A 21,065-nucleotide genomic window follows, 5' to 3' on the forward strand; every position below is an offset into this window, starting at 1 on the left:
TCTGTAACTCAGATTGGGAATCCCTATGATTGAATCCTTGCTATAATTTTGAAGCTTACAGGTAATATATATAGTAATGGTAAGTTTTAAATTTGTGAAGTAGTAATTTTTTATGTCATATTTTTTTTATTACTCATAGTTGTATCTGGAGGTGCTAATACAGCAGTTGTACCTACAAATGCTGATATTATGTCTCTGTTTATTCCAGGTGTTGGATCATCCTTCCATTTGCTTGATTCCTAAGTAGAAGTGTTTGCCTCATCTATGGTGAAACTATATGAGTTGTTCAATGATGTACGGGTTGCACAAGTTGATGGCTTAGGTGGTCTGTACTGAACTGCACTAGCTTGTTCTCAGATGTCAAGTATTCATAGTTGCTATATGCTAATTCGCAGGTCCAATCCATATGAAAATTATGCTAATATGTTGTGTTAACCTTGCTTATGTATTGGTTTTTTTAATACATGAACATGCTTTTGAACAGTTGTACTTGACGGCATCGATTGCGACAACTTATCCCTTGCAAATCAGTTGTTTTTTATTGACTTGCTAAAAGCAAAATTGACTGCTAATATCCTGCATGATGCATCTCTTAGTGAGAAATGGACCTTGTCTTGATTTTCTTAATTTTTTATATCTGATGTCTGATGTACACCATACTGTAAAGTTGGGAGCATGTAATAATGATGCACCTTTTCTGTCCTTTGTATTGCCTTGCAATTTCGCAGAGATTGAAAGAATGGATGCATTTCTGTTAAAATCATCAGGCATGCATTTATCTTAAGCAGTCTGACTATTTATTGAAAATAACATAATTGTTGAATGTATTGTCTTTGTAAGAACCTGGACCAACTAAATGGTTATTAGAACCTGAACTAATTAAAATGATTGTATGTGCATGGAGCTGACCTGTCAGTACATATTTTTAATTTTTTTACTAGCTAGCTACTACTTTGGAAGTTCAAGGTGTCAACTGGTTTGGTAACTAGATCTTATTGGCATTTTAGCACCGTGCTCCCATTTTTTAAATTGACAATAATGATCTGTTTTGTGATAAGGTATTGTATCAGACAATTGTTTATTGTTCTTTCAAAGGTAATAAAGTACAAATGAAATTTACATTGATATAAATAATTTGGGTAGCCTAGGTTTGTAATATATTTGTGCCCAGTCTTTTTCTTCAGATTTGGAGAAATGACCTTTAAAGAAAATTTAATACCTATATTTCATTTATAACCGTTTTACCAATATTTTCTGTTTAATAACTGTTTACCAATATTTTTGTCTGCACATGTATGTGAGTCTAGAATCAGTAGATTCTGAATTATTGAAAATTTACCGGTTGCTAATTTTTTAGGGCAACAACTTTACTAACAATTATTGTTGAATAGGGTGTATATGTCTTCGCTAAATCATTCTTTGAAATCTAAAATAAATTCAATATTACTATATGTTGCGCACGACCCCTTTTTTGGTTTGTGATCCAAGACATGGGGCTTGAGTGATGAACCAACTTATGTGAGCTTACTGTACGTTTGCTTTTCGGAGTTTTATCTTTCAGTCTAAAGGTTGTAGCAAGAGCTTCTAGATGGGAAAAATGAACCTTGTCAACACAAATCTGTTTACAATATGTAATGTGCCATATCTGTAATAATCTATAAATTATGGTTATCTCTTTGTAGATTGAATAACTTATGAAACAATTTAATGTTAGACTTGTCTACAATGGTAAAGATGCATAAGACCCCTACATGGTCACAGCTTTAGATTGGATCTCTTGAATGTAACCGAATGATAATGATAGCTGCTTTGAGTAAAATAAGTACGCAACATACATATAAATACTTCTATGGACTGTTTAAATATTAATAATCTTTGATGTCACTGTACAATCAAAAGACATCACAATGGCTAGAGTTATCATGGCAACCAAATATTAGAGTACCAAGAAGTTTAAGTGTTTGGCTAAACCAAACTGGAATGAAGTTTCTCTCCCTTATGGTTGCGCCAAATAATTATTTTCTGTTATTTAAGATGGTATGTCCTTTAGGAAGTCAACGTTTGAGGTCTATATTTTTGTTCTCCTTGGTAAATATTTATAGATATGTAACTGAATGAACTCATATGATATATTTCTAGGACCAGATATTTGGAAATTCCGCTCAAGGAGCACAAGAGGTAGTTTTCGTGTGTGGGGATAGCAAAGGAACACATGTTGCACTTGATGGCCGAGTGGGGTAGATGATGAAGATAACACATCCTCTTGTTGCTTGTGGGTAAAAAAAGAGGGATGAGATGAAAAATGAATTCATTCATGAAATAAGAAAGTGATCGGTATACTACTTATGTATGTGGCAACGTATGAGCATTCAACTATTTAGATTTAAAAAGGATCATAAAAGGAGGAGGCATGATGTAGTTCATTCTTGTCTCGAGGTTTCTATGATTTGAACTCTTCGCTGTCATCATGGGCGGAGCCAGGATAAATTTTTAGTGGGGGCAAAAATTAGCTAAGTGGTGAAAATATCTTTGCTGAGTGGGGGCAAATCAGTCCTTAGCCTAATTAATTACAAGGTGAGTGAGAATTGAGTGGGGGCGGATGCCCCCATTGACTATACCCTGGATCCGCCCATGGCTGTCATGCAATGCTTAAATGGAAATGAGAGGCAATTAGAGCCCCCTATGGAGATTATGAACCTTGAAAATTTGTTTTCAAAAGTTATGAGGTATTTCAAGACATGAGGCTGAATATAAAACCCAACACGATTATGCTTACCAGTGCAAAAAAAAGGTGGGTTTTCAAGCGCATTATGTTCACATGTGATGTGAAATAAAATTTGAAGACTCGTGCAACGTACGGGCACTCAACTAGTCTCCTCTAATATTTTCATGGCAGCACTCCTCCCCTCTTTCTCTCTTGGATGCATTCTCTCTCCCCCTAGATGGTTCACCAATGTGGCCACTCCGGCGGCGACCTAAATAGCCGGCGACGAGGATACGGGGCAAACACACGGAGCAGCAGTTGCGGCCGGCGCCTCCTCGGCTCCACAGCGGCCAGCGCGTCCGCGGCGGCAGGCACCTCGGCCCCCTCGCTGCCGGCGCGTCCGCGACGGCCGGCACCTCCTCGGATCTCTCGCTGCCGGCGCGTCCTATGATGTGTGGTGGCCAGCGCGTCTGTGGCGGCCGGCGCCACCTTGGCCCCGCAGTGGACTGGGCCCCCTCGGCTGCCCGTCGGCCGGAGCGTCTTCCAATGCCCTACGGCCGGCACGTCCGTGGCAGCCGGCGCCTCCTCGCCTCCCAGGCCACCGGGGCGTCCTCTGATGCGCGGCGTCCGGCGTCTTCTCTGATGCGCGGCGTCCGGCGCTTCCTCGGCTCCCAGATGGCTAGAACTTCATCTACACCTCCTTGGCTCCCCGGTGGCTGATTACTTCTTCATGCCGGGCTGCAGCTGCAGTGGTTGCCGGCGTGTCTGGACTTCACAGCAAGCGGTAGCGGAAGATGGCGCTAGGTCGGCGAAGAGAAGTGGCGCGAGGTTGACGGCTGTCACGGAGTGGACGACGTGACCGTGTGCTCACGCTCACCGGTGACGTAGGCGATGGTAAGAGCAATAGTGGCGGCGGCGCTTCAACGCTTTGTAACTGTGGTTCTCCTTCGATACCTGCCTTATGTTTCCCTGTGAATCCCCCTTGCAGGCTCTCCCCCCTCGCGATTTCTCTGTGGAAAACATTGTTCTCTTCTTCCCAAAATCAGGCGATGTCTGCAGGCCAGACTCCACTGTAGAGCAAGTAAGATTTCTAACCTCTGGTTCAGATTTGAATCTAAGTTGCATATGCAAATATATATACATATTCCTGGAGAGGAATTCGTGTTATGGATGCGTATACAACTTATAAAATTTATATCCAATTAGATCCTTGATATTCAAGCTAAGCGGTCAATTTTGAGATGGTATATGCAAGACCTACCGCGAGACGACGATCCAACACAGAAAAAGAACTACAAAGACAGCCATTGTAAGGATAGAAAGATTTCTTTTATCCAATAATACTTAACCTTCCCTTCAGTTTGTAGTTTTTTTGCTCTGCCCATTTGGCAGCCGATGAAGTAATCTTCTGATATGTTGAATCGTATGTATAAATTATCTGGATTGATAGGGATTGCTACATGGACCGTAAATAAGGTGAAGGTATAATGCATAAAGATTGGGAAAAAAACTCTAGGATTTGGTTGAGAAATATTATCTATAATTCCAAAAGATGGGATTCAGTGTCAAGAAAATCTTGGATGCGTTTGCTTCTCAGATTTCATATACAGCGAAAATTTGGTTTCAGATAACCGCCTTTGTGTCATAGACCTCTTCTAGCTGCTGAAGGCATACTAATGTGATGTGCACCGATCATAGCTGTTGAAGAATCTGCTTTGCTCTAGAGAATAAATTTTCACGTGAAGAGATATCTTGCCTGTAGGTCAACCACCAAAATCAAACTACTAAATTTGTTTCCCAGATTTTATCTTACATTATCATATATCTATGTCACTAGAACCTCCTTATTTAATTTGCATCTTAGATTTTCATACCTAAAACAAAATTAAATGTGTCTCAGATTTGAGGATGCCATACCGCATGCTCCGAGGTATAGCGGTATGATTAGTAAATGTATGGTTACTGTACATTTCCATAGATGAATATTCACCCTGGTTTACACAAGCACAATTTGGTTGTTTCGGCACAACAAGTGGTATGGCATCTACGCTCTTTTGTTGGTACAACAAAGTCTTCTGGATAATTCTAGGTAAATCCTTAGAACCCTTGTCGTTATATGTATGTGTGAGTGTAGATAGTGTTAATGCTATACCAGGTTCAGATTAAGATTAGTCTGATGCCAAAGACTGTAGATATACTTACAAATCTATCGTTCATGCTTAGTATTATTTATTATTTTCTAGGTTTTGCCTGCTTCTCTGCTCCATTCGCTGCCTATTTATTTTCCATAGCAGCCCAAACATGTAGTATCTGGCTGTAAAAAATTGTGCAAGCATCCACATAATTAGTGTACCCATTTTGTATATGGTTCTTAGACTTATTTAGGTCAGGTAAAACTCCTTTTGGCATATGATGTGTAGGCAACAGCTGCTCATTTGGTGTTTCATTGGCTGACATGTAAATTGCTATATTTTCATATTATCTACGGTCATTCATGTAAAAATTGCAGAATAAATTCAACTTTTGCGTCTTATTCCCTCTCCATAAAGGGCATCATTTTCACGAATGCACTCATCTACATTCTCAATCAACTGATTGATAGCAAGAGTAGTATTGTAAAGCTCAACGGCAGTATCAGATACTTTTGATTAGAGGAAAACAGAGAATGTTAGCATCATATATGCAGCCTGTGGGTACTCCTCCCTGACTCTCTATGTCACCAATCCAGCACTAACAGAGTGGCACTCTTGGAAGCTTGAAAACACAAGATATTGCAAATTATGCCTACTGTCCCAAGTCGTAAATCCTATGCCCCAACTGAGTTTTATTGCAACACATGAAAGTAGATTTGACTTCACATGTATCTTCAGAATCTGGTGCACTGCCGCTGTAAATGTGATTATTTTGTACATGTTTATGACTTCTGCATGGCTATTTTAAGTACTTGAGTGACTGGCCACCAGTAAACAAGGTTGTTTCATTGCAAGAGAATTGTGCTACAGCTAATCTTGATGTAGCATGTTTTGCAGATTGGAAGATGGGAGCTTGCTATCTGAACAGAGTACTTTTACCTCTCACTGTTAAGTTATTCCCTTTTCCCTATTCTAATTTGGAATAATTGAGACAATATTTCATCATTTATTTGGTGTCTTATTGACTGAAGCTTGATCTTCTCTTCTTAACTGCAAACACGATTTTAAAATCGTATTGATACAGTAAAACAGTTCGAGCATATTGTGCTTTAAATCTGTGGTGACAACTAACAGAGACTACTTACTAATTATCATTGACCTTTTCAACACACCCTTTTGTACATTGTACTTACTCACCATGTTATAAGCCATATTTGGGTGATAATTGCTGAAACATAGTTTCCTTGCAGATACGAGAATCGATATCCAAGAGTGAGACAACTTGCTGATAAAATGATCAAGTACAATACCTTCAAACCTCTTGGATTTTCTTTGGATTGCCACGTTGTGCCCTTTCACATAGGGATTGATAATGAAACACTAGACGGTGTTCTTGCAATGGTTTTTTCATACTGTATCTTGAATTTGGAATTGGGAGAATCGTCGTATTTGCTTTTAGTTCCTAGCCTGCATCTCTTACTGTCGATCCTACGTGTTGTGTGTTATAGACTTAGTGGTCGCCAATATTTGCAGTTTCACAGTCAGTTTCACAACTTTCATGAATGCATCAAACAAATTTCATTGTTTGCATTAACTTTGTGTTAAGATGAATTATCTACAATACATTACAATGGCGACTGCTGATATCAGCTTATTGCATTATTACTTTTGAACCATGCTTACTATTAATTGCAGGTTTTGCAAAGAAAAGGAAAATAGGGACTCAAATAATGGCTTAGCATATATTTTGTGGAAGGTGATCCGGGCTACATATCTTCATCTAATGAACAAGAAATGTGTGGTATGAACTTGGCGAAACAGATTGATGATAAGTTTATTATTGCTTTTTTCTAATTCTTTGTTGCTCTATGTATTGTTCCTAAACTAAGATGTTAGGCCGAACATTACTCTTTTGTGGTACCAATCTGATATATGTTTTCTCTGTCAAAAGATCGTCACTGGAAGATCTGATCTAGAGAGATCTTCAGAGAGAATACAAATGAGGAGATAGAAATTGCATGATCAGGAGAAAACATCCTATAGTATACCTATTCTAAAATTCAAGATAGCATATTATTGGTTCTTTGTCTCGATGTATATTTTTCTGGCATCTTTTAATGATAGTGTTTCCCAACTCATTTTTTGTTTGGTTCTCCGTCTCAAGGATTTTTGGTTCTCTGTTTTGATGCAACCTTATTTCTTTTGTGCCAAGTCCTTATGTTGACAAGCAGGATAATGTCCTATCAGATGCATCGAGAGCCTCCAACATTGTTGCAGTGTTGTACCATGCTCTCTACATTACATGAAGCTGAAAGATCAAATTGGTACAAGTCCTTTCTGCATTGGTACTACATAAGCATGACCATGAGTCATTGATGCTTGGAAGAAAACACACTGGGACGCATTTGTGTATTTTATTTAGTTGTTTTGTCATCCTATGCCCTACAAAGTAGCTCTGCTCAGTATAGTTATATATTTTTTCGGTCATGGTAGTAATATTTACATTTGATTGCGAGGAAGATTTATAAATTTACCCTTGGTTCTTGCCCTGGGTGGAAGTACTAAAATACTAACAACGTTGGGATTATTGCTTTACAGGAAACAATCTTTAGGGAATACACAAGTAGTAATATCAGTTAGGAATCTCTTTCCACTGTTATTATATGTACTTGTTATTATATGTACTTGGCTAAGTCTCATGCAAATCTCTATTTTCCATATATTGGCAAAGCTTATGCATGAGTGTGAGCTATCAATTAAGCACTCTATGTTTGAGGCATGCAAGCTAGATGGCACTGAAAATGATTCTAAAAAAGCTAATTAGCCCTGGCCCCTTGGAAATGCCCATGTCTCTTATGTTTTTCCTTATATATCATCAGAAAAGGTAAAGGTTTGTAGTTTGTTGATATATCAGTTGTATAAGAACAGTGATGAATGTGAATTAACCTAGGTTGGAACCGTACCCTCTCCCTGGGCCGGGCTACGTGTTAATATAGTGTGGAAAAGCCCCACACGTGGCGTATACAAAGAGTGTATTACAACGTATGAAATACATGGTTTAACACTCTCCCTTAATCTAAACCTCTAGAGAGGTTGAGATTACGCTTAAACTCATCTAGGTCTTTAACAGCTAAAGCCTTAGTGAAACCATCTGCAACCTGATCCTTTGTTGAGATGAACTTGACATCAAGTAATTTTTCGGCTACCCTTTCTATGACAAAGTGATAATCAATTTCTACGTGCTTCGTTCTAGCATGAAATATTGGATTTGCAGAGAGATATGTTGCTCCAAGATTATCGCACCAAAGGCATGGACGTTGCCGAAGAGGAACACCCAACTCTCTAGCCAAAGCTTCAACCCATATTAACTCTGCTGTGGCATTAGCCAGCGCCTTGTACTATGCTTCAGTGTTGGATCGTGATACAGTGGCTTGTTTTCTAGCACTCCATGATATTAGATTTGGGCCAAAAAACACAGCAAGGCCACCAGTGGAACGTCTATCATCAAGACAACCTGCCCATTCTGCATCTGAAAAGGCACTAATACGTGTCGATGAGGATCTCTGAAATGTAAGACCAATTCTGATTGTACCTTTGATATAGCGCAATATTCGTTTCACTGCAGTCCAGTGTGTAGTGGTAGGAGCATGGAGATACTGACATACTTTGTTGACAGAGAAAGAAAGATCTGGTCTAGTCAAAGTGAGATACTGTAATGCACCAACTACACTTCTGTAATTTGAGCTATCTTCAGGACCAAGTGGTGTCCCATCATGTAAAGACAATTTTTCTGTAGTGGACAGTGGTGTGGGACAACTTGTACTATGTGTCATGCCCACCTTCTTAAGTAAATCTGAAGCATACTTTTCCTGTGTCAAAACAAGACCATGTTGATGTTTTCTCACCTCAATGCCCAGGAAGAAATGCAAGTCTCCAAGGTCTTTCAATGCAAAATCATCACTTAATTTCTTGAGTAACGCTGATATTGCTTCATCAGAAGAGCTAGCAATAATAATATCATCCACATATATCAACACAAAAATGGTAATACCTGGCCGTTTAAAGAGAAACAATGATGTGTCTGCCTTGGAAGGGACAAAACCAAGATCTTGCAACTTTGAACTGAGCCTAGCATACCAGCCACGTGGTGCTTGTTTCAAACCATAAAGAGACTTGTCCAACTTGCAAACATGATGCGGAAAGCGAGGATCTTCAAAACCAGGGGGTTGTTTCATGTATACTTCCTCCTCAGCACTTATGGAAAACAAAACTTGGCACTTGGTACCTGCCAGTCCACACAAGAACTTAATTTACAGGACTGAACGTGTCCTCATAATCAATACCATACCTTTGCTTAAACCCTTTTGCAACAAGTCTAGCTTTGTATCTTTCAACTGTACCATCTGCTCGTTTCTTGATTTTGTATACCCATTTGCAGTCAATTAAGTTCTTGTGTGGACTGGCATGTACCAAGTGCCAAGTTTTGTTTTCCATAAGTGCTGCATACTCTTCATCCATTGCACATTTCCATTTGCTATCCTCCAAGGCTTCAGCAAGGTTGTCAGGTTCACCTGTGGATGAAAACATGCCATAACGAACAGTACTGTCAGTATATGTTTTTGGCTGTCTTATACCTCTTTGTGATCGAGTAACCGGACGAGACGGCTGTGACACACGGGAAGCAGCAGGGGGTTCATCCGCAGAAGAGCTGTCATTAGTGTCATCACCACTGTCATTATTGTGCTCATGATCCGAGGAGGATTCAGAGTCATCATTAGGATGCTGATTGTCGGCGCCACGTGACGAATCACCAGAGGATGCACGTGAACTGGTCCCACCACGGTCAGCCATGTCAGGCTCCCGAGACGGCGTGGCGCGCGAGGAGACGCCAGGACCTGACGCCGACGCCTGATCCGAGGTGGATGTGCTGCCACCGGTCGAGTCAGGCTCCTGATCCAAGGCAGATTGGCTGTCAGCAGAATGTTCTGCAGTTCCGGTTACAGTTCGATTTTGGGGTTGCTCATTTTGCCTTGTTTGAGCACCATTTTGCTCCAGATTTTCACCAGATCCTGCAGAATTATTAGTAGCATCTGCAACACTTGTAGAAGGCAATTGTAAGTGGTCAACAACAGGGACAATATGCATATGGTTATCAACATGGACACCCCCACAAGATGATGGTTCTGGTGACAAAAATTCAGGAAGCAACAAGATCTCCTTTTTGAGTTGAGCCCCAACATTAGGATGTAGAGATTGGAAAGGGAATATGTTTTCATCAAACACAACATCCCTGGAAATGTAGACGCGTCCAGTGGAGATATCCAAACATTTGACTCCTTTATGAATAGGACTATAGCCTAGGAAAACACATTTTTTTGAACGAAAAGATAATTTCCTTTGGTTGTATGGTCTAAGATTAGGCCAGCACGCACAACCAAAGATGCGAAGAGAGTCATAGTTGGGTTTTACTTGGAGCAATTTTTCTACTGGGGACTCATGATTAAGGACCTTGGTGGGAAGGAGATTAATAAGAAAGGTGGCAGTAAGAAATGCTTCATCCCAAAATTTAAGTGGCATGGATGCATTAGCGAGGAGAGCAAGACCAACCTCGACTATATGTCTATGTTTGCGCTCAGCTGAGCCATTTTGCTGGTGTGCATGTGGACATGAAACATGATGAGTAATTCCCACTTTTTGGAAGAAACCATGGAGTTTTTCATACTCACCACCCCAATCAGTTTGCATGGTTACTATTTTGCAACCAAATTTACGTTCAACAAGCTGCTGGAAGTTAAGGAACACTTGATACACATCACATCTCTTTTTGAGCAAATAGATCCAAGTAAACTTACTATAGTCATCAATAAAACTCACATAATACTGGTGTTTACCAACAGAAGCTGGGGCAGGTCCCCATACATCATAAAACACTTGTTCCAGAGGAACAGTGGATACACTAGTGGAGATGGGGTATGGTAATTGATGACTCTTGGCCTGCTGGCAGGGATCACACACATATGGATTTATTTCTGGGGAATATGGTAGATTATTCTTCCTAAGCACTTGTTGAACAATAAAAGATGAAGGGTGTCCTAGACGACGATGCCAGGTGGATGAAGACGGCTTGATGGTGATGAAGGCTTGCTTATGTTGGTCGACGGCATTGGAGATAGGCACAAAAGGGTATAGGCCGTCACAACAAGGACCCTTAAACAGTATTTGCTTGGTGGCCTAGTCCTTGATCAAAAAGAAGAAAGGGTGAATTTCAATGAAGGTATTATTATCTAAGGTAATTCGATGAGCAGATAAGAGATTTTTGGTGGCACTAGGGCAATGTAGAATATTGCGTAAACATAAAGAACTATGAGGGGTGTGCAATGTTGATTGACCAATATGCTGTATTGCCATACCTGTGCCACTGGCGTTGTGGACTTGATCACGTCCATGATAGTCTTCACGAGTGTGAAGCTTGTTCAGCTATCCCGTGATATGATCAGTTGCACCAGTGTCCATGTACCAGTTGGTGTCAACTCCATATGCTCCCTTTTCCTGGCGCGTGTTGTCTTCATCATCATCATCACGATCAGCATAGCGCCACCAACACTCATTTGCAGGATGCCCATATTTCTTGCAGATTTGACAGGTAGTATCAACGAACCGGGTAGGAGTGTGCCCACGGCCACACCCTCCTTTGGGAGCACCACGTCCACCTCCATCACGGCGCTCTCTATCATCACGACGATAGACACGGTCATCACGTCGATCACGATATTGAGGCCTATCATCACGGCGGTTATAGTCACCACCGCCACCACCATAGCGGTCATCTCTTCTGTCACGGTAATGGCCACCACCACCTCCATGCTGATCAGTACGGCGAGGGTCCCTGTCTTCCCTTCGGTCACGATACTGACCACCTTGAGCATCACGATCGTCACGGCGCTGCATATTGCCCCCACCACGGGCAGCAGCATTGGCTGAGCTTTGAAAAACAGTGTTGTGTTGAGTGAGGGTGGCTTGACGATCATCAAAGGCTTGCAACTGGGAACACATATCAGCACATGTGGTGGATGAATTGGCATTGATAGATGCCACAAAAGGTGTGTAGCGATCATCCACAAGACCACCAAGAATATAGCCCTTGAGTTCATCTTGGTCCACGATTTTACCAGCTGCAGCAAGTTCAGAGACAAAACCTTTCATGGTGGCAATATACTGACGAGCTGTGAGTTCTTATTTCTTCGTGTTAATAAGAGCACCTCTAAGGAAATTGACACGAGCACGAGATTGTGATGCAAACAGATCTTCTATCGTTTTCCATATTTCATGTGCATGTTCCAGACCAATGCATTGAGATAACAGATCTACATCAAGGGATTTTACCAGATAGCTCATAAGAGTTTGATCACGGGCGTTCCAAACTGCATACTCTGGATTTGGCACTTGGGCCTTCTTGCCATCACGGTCTTCTATCTCCACAGTTTTGGGCGGGGCAAGGTCGGTGCCGTTCAACAACTCCATGACCTGGGCGCCGCGAAGGGCCGGAAGAACTTGCGTCTTCCAGAAAAGATGATTGTCCCGTGAAAGTTTCTCGGACGGCGGAGCGCCAAGGGCAGTGGACAGGTTCGCCGCTGCAGCAGCAGCCGCCGCGGTCGAAGACGCATAAGCCATCAGATCGATCGTCAGGAGAGATTGTTGGTTTGTTTTTGGTGTCTAGGTTTTCTAGGGTTTGAGGGCTCCGATCGGAGCGGTTGTTGTTGTTTTGGGTCGTGGGTTTTGTCTGGATTTGGAGGCTCACAGCAGCAAGGAGCAGCCGGAGCAGATGTTTGAGGTTTGTGTGTCCTGCACCAGCGAACGCCAGCGGGCGGGTTTTGGTCGTCGGTGTTGGAGCCGGCAGCCGCCTCACGAGGAGGGAGGAGGAGGCTCTGATACCATGTGAATTAACCTAGGTTGGAACCGTACCCTCTCCCTAGGCCGGGCTACGTGTTAATATAGTGTGGAAAAGCCCCACACGTGGCGTATACAAAGAGTGTATTACAACGTATGAAATACATGGTTTAACAATGAAGTCAATGTATATCACTTATTTTAAAATTTTGCTACCGATGTCTTTGTGCATAACATAAGCATCTATCTCTTGAAATCATCCTGTTTTCCAACAGAATCAGTGATTCACTGTGTTTTCTACTTAGTCGGTTCACCAAGAACTCAACCATGGCAGAAAGAAAAACGCTCGCCACTTCCATCCATGGCCCAATGACATTCTGTACAGACTCGCATGCAACTAAATAAAACTTCTGTCACACATGCACAATCTATGCACAATCTATTGAGAATTGCCCTCACATTTGTAACCCACAATCTATTAAGACTCGCCCTCACCTTCGTAAACGTACAAGAAGACTAGCCAACAGCTCAATGACCATATATATAGAGATAATACTAGTATTCAGCTATCATAAAAAACACAATAACGCGACAAATGAGTTTTAAATAAATGGAAGCACCCACGTCTATGCATTGGTAAAAACATTATTCACACACAACAGAAATCCACAACCATTTCCAACTGCTAAAAAATTTCATCACCACCGGGCCTACCATTGCTAGTATATATTATGAATGTTTACACCGCTCCTTGTAGAATGAAATGATTGGATACAATGCTCAGCAAAAGGCACATTTCGGAAAGAAACATATAACACAAACACGAGTTCAGGCGCACACGTACGGATCCTTTCTTGAAGACACACACAGTTAGGGCCAAATCAGCACGAGTGGAGGTGCTACCTGGTAACTTAAAATCCATGGATCCAATTCTCCACAAAAAAAATCCTTCGATACATATTGTTAATGAGGGCCGATCACCTGACACTGAGATGATGAAGTCGGCCTCGATCGGAGAACTGAAGTAGGTAAGCCAATCAATAGAACTGAACTTTGGACGTGTATCCGTTGCCGCCCTTCCATCCAGCCGGGATAACATTGTTGGCGATGAGCTTCTTTCCGGAATCGCTGGTGATGCGCAAGGACAATGGCCCCTTGAGCGGGTTGCCGGAGTCGCGCCTCCAGACGGCGCCCACGGAGCGGTACATGGGTTCCCAGATCTTGGTGGGGCGGCCGTCTTTGGACCGCATGACTTCCATCTTGACCACGGTCCCGTCTCCGTTGAGGTGTTCTGGCATCACCGGGAAGTAGTATGGGTTGGCACCCTTGAGGATATAGAAGGTGATCTTCACGCCCGGCCAGTTGCAGGGCACCCTCCTGAACTGGATGCTGATCTTGCCGGCGCGGCGGAGCTGGGCGTTCCGGCCTGGAAGCGCCATGGCACCGAACGCCGTGCCGCTGAGGTCGAAGTGGTACTTGGCCATGGGGCCGTCGTTTATATCGGTGATGACGACCGTCTTCGCCACGTTGGAGCACTCGGGGTAGTTATTCTTGTTGCATTTTATCTGAAACACAGCAGCATGTTAGCAGGCCGGGCAACACATTGGTCGACATCAGTTTGAGTTTGACCAAACTAATTAAGGGATCAGCAATCATCAACTATGACATTGCCGGCGCCATATATGCGTGGTAGTGTGGTAGTACCTGGTAGCAGGCGCCGCAGCCGGCGCCGTCCTTGAATAAAGCCTGGTTGCCGCAGGACGTCATGGAGAAGAATGGTGCCTTCTGGCTGTTCTTGAAGTTACAAGCACCACCTGCAAATAGATCGGTCGCCATTATTAGTCCTACTGCTGATTGGGTTGGCACACTGCGTGGTGCAACGCAAGAACATTGCGCCGGAATAGCATATAAGCGTACCGCCGTTGTCGGGGCCGGCGCCGTTGGGCTTGCCGTACCAGGTGGCCTTGGCGGGGAGCCAGGTGGAGCTGTAGGTGGTGCCGGAACGGACGGACGTGACGAGCATGGAGAGGAGTGCCACAAGGGCGACGGTGTTGGTGGTGACACCGGCCATATTGGCACTACGGTTTCTATGAACCTCCTTAGACTTGCTGGAGTGGTACCACTCCTGTTCGTGTTTTGATGGCTGGGCGGGATGGCATTTGTAGGCATGCCAACAGGCAAAACGTGGTGAGAACGACGAGTCGGCGTCAATTGCAGTTGCACCCGACGACGACGTGTATGCAACTACGGCCTGTTTAGAGCTACGAGGTCGCGTGAAAGATGGAGGCTCCAGTTTACGTGCGTACAACTACAAGATGACATCTTCAACGAAAATGAAATTAAGTTACAATCTCGAAGTCCATTTGTAATTAACTTAGTTCTCAACAACCTCATTTTGTAACTTGTAAGTCGTAACTCATTATTAACATGAAGAGAAAATTCCTTATTTGACACTGCCATAAAATGAGGTTTCCTATTTGACACCGGACGATATTTTCTTCCTTACTTGACATCTAGTCTTAATTTGTTTCCTTGTATGACACTGCCGTCAGTTCCATTAATCCATTCCGTCAAAAGTAATTTCGCTGGTCCAAAATACCCTCAAGTCGCAAGCCCATTGAACTAAAGAAAAACAATAATCCTAGACTTACGTAGGTGTAGCATTACTCAAAGAAAAAAGAGGTATTAACATATTTGGTACCACAATTTGCAGCTAAATTGCATTTTAGTTCCACATGTTGCAAAGTGGAAACCGGTGGTACCACAACTTGTATAAAGTGAACAAATTTAGTCCAAACAGTTCGAATCGTCCACACGCAGGTTGCGTACTTGATTTTTTTTTTTTTTGCAGTGAAGTCCAGAAAATAATGAGTAATACGATTTAGCATTGCTTCATGTGCTGGGATGAGGTTTTTTATAGAAAGGCACATCGTACTCCTGTATTTCAGGTATTCTCCTCTCCTTTGTCTTGCCTTTTTGGCAAGAACAGAAACAGCGGCAATTTTGGCGAGGTGGCGGAGACGAGGCACCGGCAGCGGTTAGTTGCGGCGATGACGGATCCCAACGGTCATGCACTACTGGGAGTACTTCGAAGATCCGCCGCACTACGGTACTGATCGTGCCCTTGTTTTTTCTCTCTCGCGCCCTTCTGTTGCTTCATTGTGGTGATGCTCGTGGAGGCGACGGTGGGCGCATGATCAAGAGGATTTTTACTAGTTTGTAGTGGTCGAATCCATGGGGAAATAGTGGAAATAGCACTAACACGATGAACCTTGCATCCAGGTTATAGTCCAGGGAGAAGAATTGGTGATTGCAAAGTCAGCAAAGACTTAAGTGAATTGGTTCAGAGATTGAAACGGGGCGAATTGGTTCAGAATTTGATGTCTAGCTTATTTCAGAGAGTAACTGTTGCTTGGCTGCCATAACTTTGGACCAATATTTGAGAGTCTGCGGCAACATAAACCTTGTTGATTTTCCACGTGTGTGCATCACTAGTAGAAAAAGGAGCTTCCATCCAACCCTTTAGTACCGGTTTCCTTACAAATCGGTACTAAAGGGTGCATTAGTACCGGTTGCACTGCCAGGTCGCCTGCAACTTTTAGTACCGGTTTGTGCAGGACCTTTAGTATCGGTTCGTTTCACGAACCGGTATTAAAGGGTTGGCGTCAGCCGGAAAACCTTTAGTACCGGTTCGTGACATGAACCGATACAAAAGGGTAGAACTTTCGTACCGGTTCGTGTCACGAACCGGTACTAAAGGTTTTCCTGCTCCCCACGCACCTCCACACACCCCTCGTGGATCGCCTTTTTTTGCTTTGTAAAATACAAATGAAAATGATAGAAAATTAAAAAAATAAAATGTTTTAAGATTCTTGTATGTTATGCAATCTACTATTCGGTGAAATTAAGATATTCGAATTTTGACCTTTTTTGTAAAAAAAGTTTGAAAAATGGTAAAACCGCATTAACTTTTGCGTACGACGTCGAGAAAAAACGTATAATATATCAAAATCATCGTGGGAAAAACGTATAATATATCAAAACCAGCCTGCACTATTCCAGCTCGGCGTCGACTGCCACATGGGCCGCCCGCTCCTCCTCTGCTTCCTTCTCCGCTTCAGCCAGGGCCGCGGCGTCCCTGACCGGGTGGAGGAGGTCGGTGCTGTCTTCGGAGTCGAACTCGTCGTCGGAGCTCGAGGCCGGGGGAGGTGGAGTGGGAGGTGAAGGTGGAGGTGGAGGCGCGGCAGCCTGGCCGTGTCCGGCGCTGCTCATGGTGGATCTGCTAGGGCTGAGCGGAGGCGGTGCTACGGCAGCGGCGGCTAGGGTTTTGTGGGGAGGAGATGAGATGCTCGCGCCCCTGTTTATATAGGTCGGAGGCAGGGTGACGGCCGCACCACGCGGGGCATCGCCATTACTACGTGCGCAGAGGTAGGCGACGGCCGCGCGGCACACGAGGCATCGCCATTAACGCGGCCGCAGATTGCCGAAGCGACGCCTCGGCGCCAGTACTGGCGGAGAAGACGCATCGACGCTGCGTCACTGCCTGGTGGGCCAGACAAAACATCCGCCGGACGCGAGCGGACACTTTCCGCGCCCGCGGAGACGCATCCCAGGCGCATATTTGGGCGAGGTTTGTGTCTCCGCGGACGGCCCGGTCACTTTGCGTCGCCCCGCTGGAGGTGGTGCCAGACGCATTTCCGGTCACGGCGGACAAAAACGGTTGCTAAGCGTCTATTTGCGTCGCGCCGCTGGAGATGCCCTAACCGACAGATTTATCCGACTAATGGTACATATTTCCCGCATCGAGGGGATGTGACCCAAGAGGTGGCGAGCAACAGGGGCGCGGCGCCGCCATGGATGGAGCGGCGCCTGTCGGATCGACCTAGAAGTCATGACGCGACATCGAAGGATTCTGTCGCCACTGCCCCTGCACCAGGCGTCGGCTCCTCCCTCCCCATCGGTGTAGGCCACCTTGTCGGCAGCTCCGTCATCACCGGCCCAGGCGCCTAGGCGAGATAAGTCGCTTCTGGCCTCCCCTTCTGACATAGGCATCCCCAATGGGCCTGCCGAAGATGGTACCAAGGGTTTACTGAAGGCCCACGACCCAAAGTTTATGAAGCCCGGGAGCCGAGTTACGAAATAGTTGGGAAAGATAGAGTTGTATTAGGAATAAGTACTTGTAACTATTACGGGACGAACTCAAAGAGTCTCCCGGGCTTTGTAACTTGTACATCACGAAACCCTCGGCTCCGCCTCCTATATAAGGGGGAGTCGAGGGACAAAGAGAGGATCGATTTCATTATCAATACAACCCTAATTTCTTAGCAGTCGAGTACTTTTCTGGCTGAACCTTCGAGATCTACTTGCCCTTTACTTCCATGAAAACCCTAGTCTACAATCTGTAGGCATTGACAAGTCGATACCTTGTCAATTGGCGCCATCTGTGGGAATTAGAGGCGACAAGGAGCTGATCTCGATGGCACGTTCAACATCGTCGACGTCTTCGGTGGAAAGCAACGCGATGGACAGAGGTAAACAGATCGAAACTGGTCTAGTCGATTTTGTTAATCACCCGCCCTCCCGTTTGGATGCATATGCGTATCTGGAGGAGCCTATGGAGATGACGTTCGGGAGGTTTCACTTCCGCATCGGAAAAGAGGGATCACATCGTCTCGAGGTTCCGATTTCGTCGGGATCATCGGCGGCCGACTCCGATCTTTCAGAATCGTTGTCATTGTTCGAGACGGGAGCCGAGGAGATCTCGTCGCCACGCTTTGCCAAGGATGTGGCAAGCGGAGAACTCATCAAGATCTTCGGCAGCATGTCCTTCGAGTCATCTGCGGACTCCAATATAAGCAGCGACTCAGACATCGTCGACAGCTTCAACTTCATCGACAGATCTACTTCTGTTTGGGAGGTCTTCACCGATCTATACGACGGTGTCGCCAACCTCGACGAAAGTCAAGTTTCAAAATATCATCAAGTCTATACAACTGGAGAACCAAGTCGCCCACAGGAGGAGACATCAGAGGCTTTCGATGATGTGGGAAATCCATACGTCGATCCCGCTGATCTTACGCGAGGTTTGGGCACTAAGTACGTCGGGCCTGCGACGCGACAGATGGTGCAACTTCCACAAGCGGCTTGGGACAGAGCTGCAAAAGCCATGGACGGTACAGAGCCGATGACTACAACTGCCACGGCCGAAGAATTGCAAGCATACCAATATAAACTCGCCCGTGCTGGACGAGAACTCGAAAAGCAAACAATTGAGCTTGATAGGAGGAGAGCCGCAGCTTCTGCGTCAAGCCGAAGAAGGGCAGAGCTTAGCCGACACTCAGGAACTTCAGAATCTAATCATAGAGCAGCCCGTAATAGAGCAAGGTCTAGGCTGCAGAACGTCCCCGAAGGCAAGAGGGACAATCTGATCCAAAATCTCGATATGTCCTTTATGTCAATAGATACAAGGGGAAACATTATTCCCAAAACACCGGAAGCTGGATATATGGCGACTCAGGCCTTTATACTAGCAAATAGACCACCTCCTGTAGATCCGAGGGAATCATTGTACAACATGGCTATAGCAGGAGTTGGAGTCATGGGAATAGCATTCGCAAACACAGGTACACCTCCCGAAGGTGCTCCAAGGCAAAATAGTCCACGACGCACAGTGGTAGTACATGACCCGCCAAGAACAAGCGCGGCAAGAGATACATCGACACATGCGCGAGTTGATAGGGCGCGGCAAGAAAGGAGAGAACGTCGGCAATCACCAAAAGTCGACGAGGATGAGATGTGCAGGGAGAAAAGTTCGAGTGGAACGAGGAAGCAGACAGAGCTTTTGAGGACCTCAAGTGCACAATCTCGACACCACCAATATTGGTGGCGCCCAAGGAAAAGGAACCTCTCATGTTATATATCGCAGCCACACCTCAGGTGGTGAGCACAGTACTTGTGGTTGAAAGAGAAGAAGAAGGAAAACTCCATGGAGTCCAGTGGCCGGTATACTTCATCAGCGAAGTTTTATCGCCTTCAAAACAGCGGTACCCGCAGTACCAAAAGTTAGCATACATAGTATTTACAACCGCAAGAAAACTGCGACACTATTTTTTGGCACATCCGATAATAGTGGTCAACGAGGCGCCTTTGTCCAATATATTAAAGAACCCGGAAGCTACAGGTCATGTCTCCCTTTGGGGAATAGAGCTTTCCCCTCGGGACATCACGTATGAGAAAAGAAAAGCAACAAATTCGCAGATTTTACCAGACTTCGTCGCAGAGTGGATGGAGCTGCAAAATACGGGACCCCCAGATTTGTCGAGAACCTGGAATGTGAACTTTGACGGGTCCAAAAGGTTAGAAGGAGCTGGAGCCGGCGTGATATTAGTATCACCTCAAGGAGATAAGATGAAATATGTACTGCGGATGACATTCCCTAACGCGTCTAATGTCAACACCCGGATTTTTAATTCCAGATGCCTATTATGCCATACATCGCAAGCCCAGGAATATTGTTTTTGCTAGACATAATAGTTGATATCACATAACATTATTCATTACAAACCATAATCGTCTTACAACAAGGGATCTCATGATCCAATTCTTAAACCAACAGTTGATCTAAAGATCAGATACAAAACACATAGCGGAAGAAATGTAGTAGCGGTCCATCTGACGTTGGGAGGCGATCCTAGTTATCATAGACATCCTGATGTCCATCTTCCTGGTACTGGTGCTCTTCTTTATAGTCTGGCCATTTGAATAGCCAGGGACAAAGCCATGAGTACTTTTTAAAGTACTCGCAAACTCACACTAATAGAAGTACTAGTAGCTCTAATAATGGTTCTAAGCTGCTAGGTTTATTTGCACAAAGCTAGTTTTATTTCATAAACACTTAATAGTCAAAAACTTTTCATTTTCCTAAAATTACTCAAGTGGGAACATTAGTGTCATTCCCACAACTCTGTTGTGATCAAGTCAAATTCATCTTTCAAGTCACAAGTCATTTTTAGAAAAACATCTGACAACGGAACAGTATGGCCATCCAACCGTCCATGACCGCAGACACGGCTATTCGAATAGTTTAACACTCTGCAGAGGTTATACACCTGTGCCACAACTTTTGATTACATCCGTCAGGGAAAGCCCTGAATAATCATACTCAGTATGTGGATCATCAACCATTAACCTTTTACTTACATACCCTAGTATAGGCACCTCCCCTATGAGCTTGGCCTCCCAGCGATGGCGATCTACCATCCTGGGAACTGCACAGGGCTTGGGTATGACATTCATCTCTATTTCACGTCATTTCACTTTTCACGGAGGCAACCTCGGCATAA

General features: G+C 44.2%; 1 protein-coding gene across 1 annotated transcript; it reads right to left on the reverse strand.

Annotated features, from left to right (window-relative positions):
- Positions 1–13,450: 13,450 nt before the first annotated feature.
- Positions 13,451–14,839, reverse strand: LOC127312977 (expansin-B2-like). Its single transcript, XM_051343523.2, has 3 exons — positions 14,641–14,839; positions 14,428–14,537; positions 13,451–14,288 (listed from the first exon to the last, which is right to left on the reverse strand). Exons 1-3 carry the CDS (start codon positions 14,792–14,794, stop codon positions 13,761–13,763), a joined length of 792 nt encoding a protein of 263 aa, XP_051199483.1. The 5' UTR covers positions 14,795–14,839; the 3' UTR covers positions 13,451–13,760.
- Between the last annotated feature and the right edge of the window lie 6,226 nt (positions 14,840–21,065).

The sequence above is a fragment of the Lolium perenne genome, chromosome 7, assembly GCF_019359855.2.
Source record: "Lolium perenne isolate Kyuss_39 chromosome 7, Kyuss_2.0, whole genome shotgun sequence".
Lineage (NCBI taxonomy): Eukaryota > Viridiplantae > Streptophyta > Magnoliopsida > Poales > Poaceae > Lolium > Lolium perenne.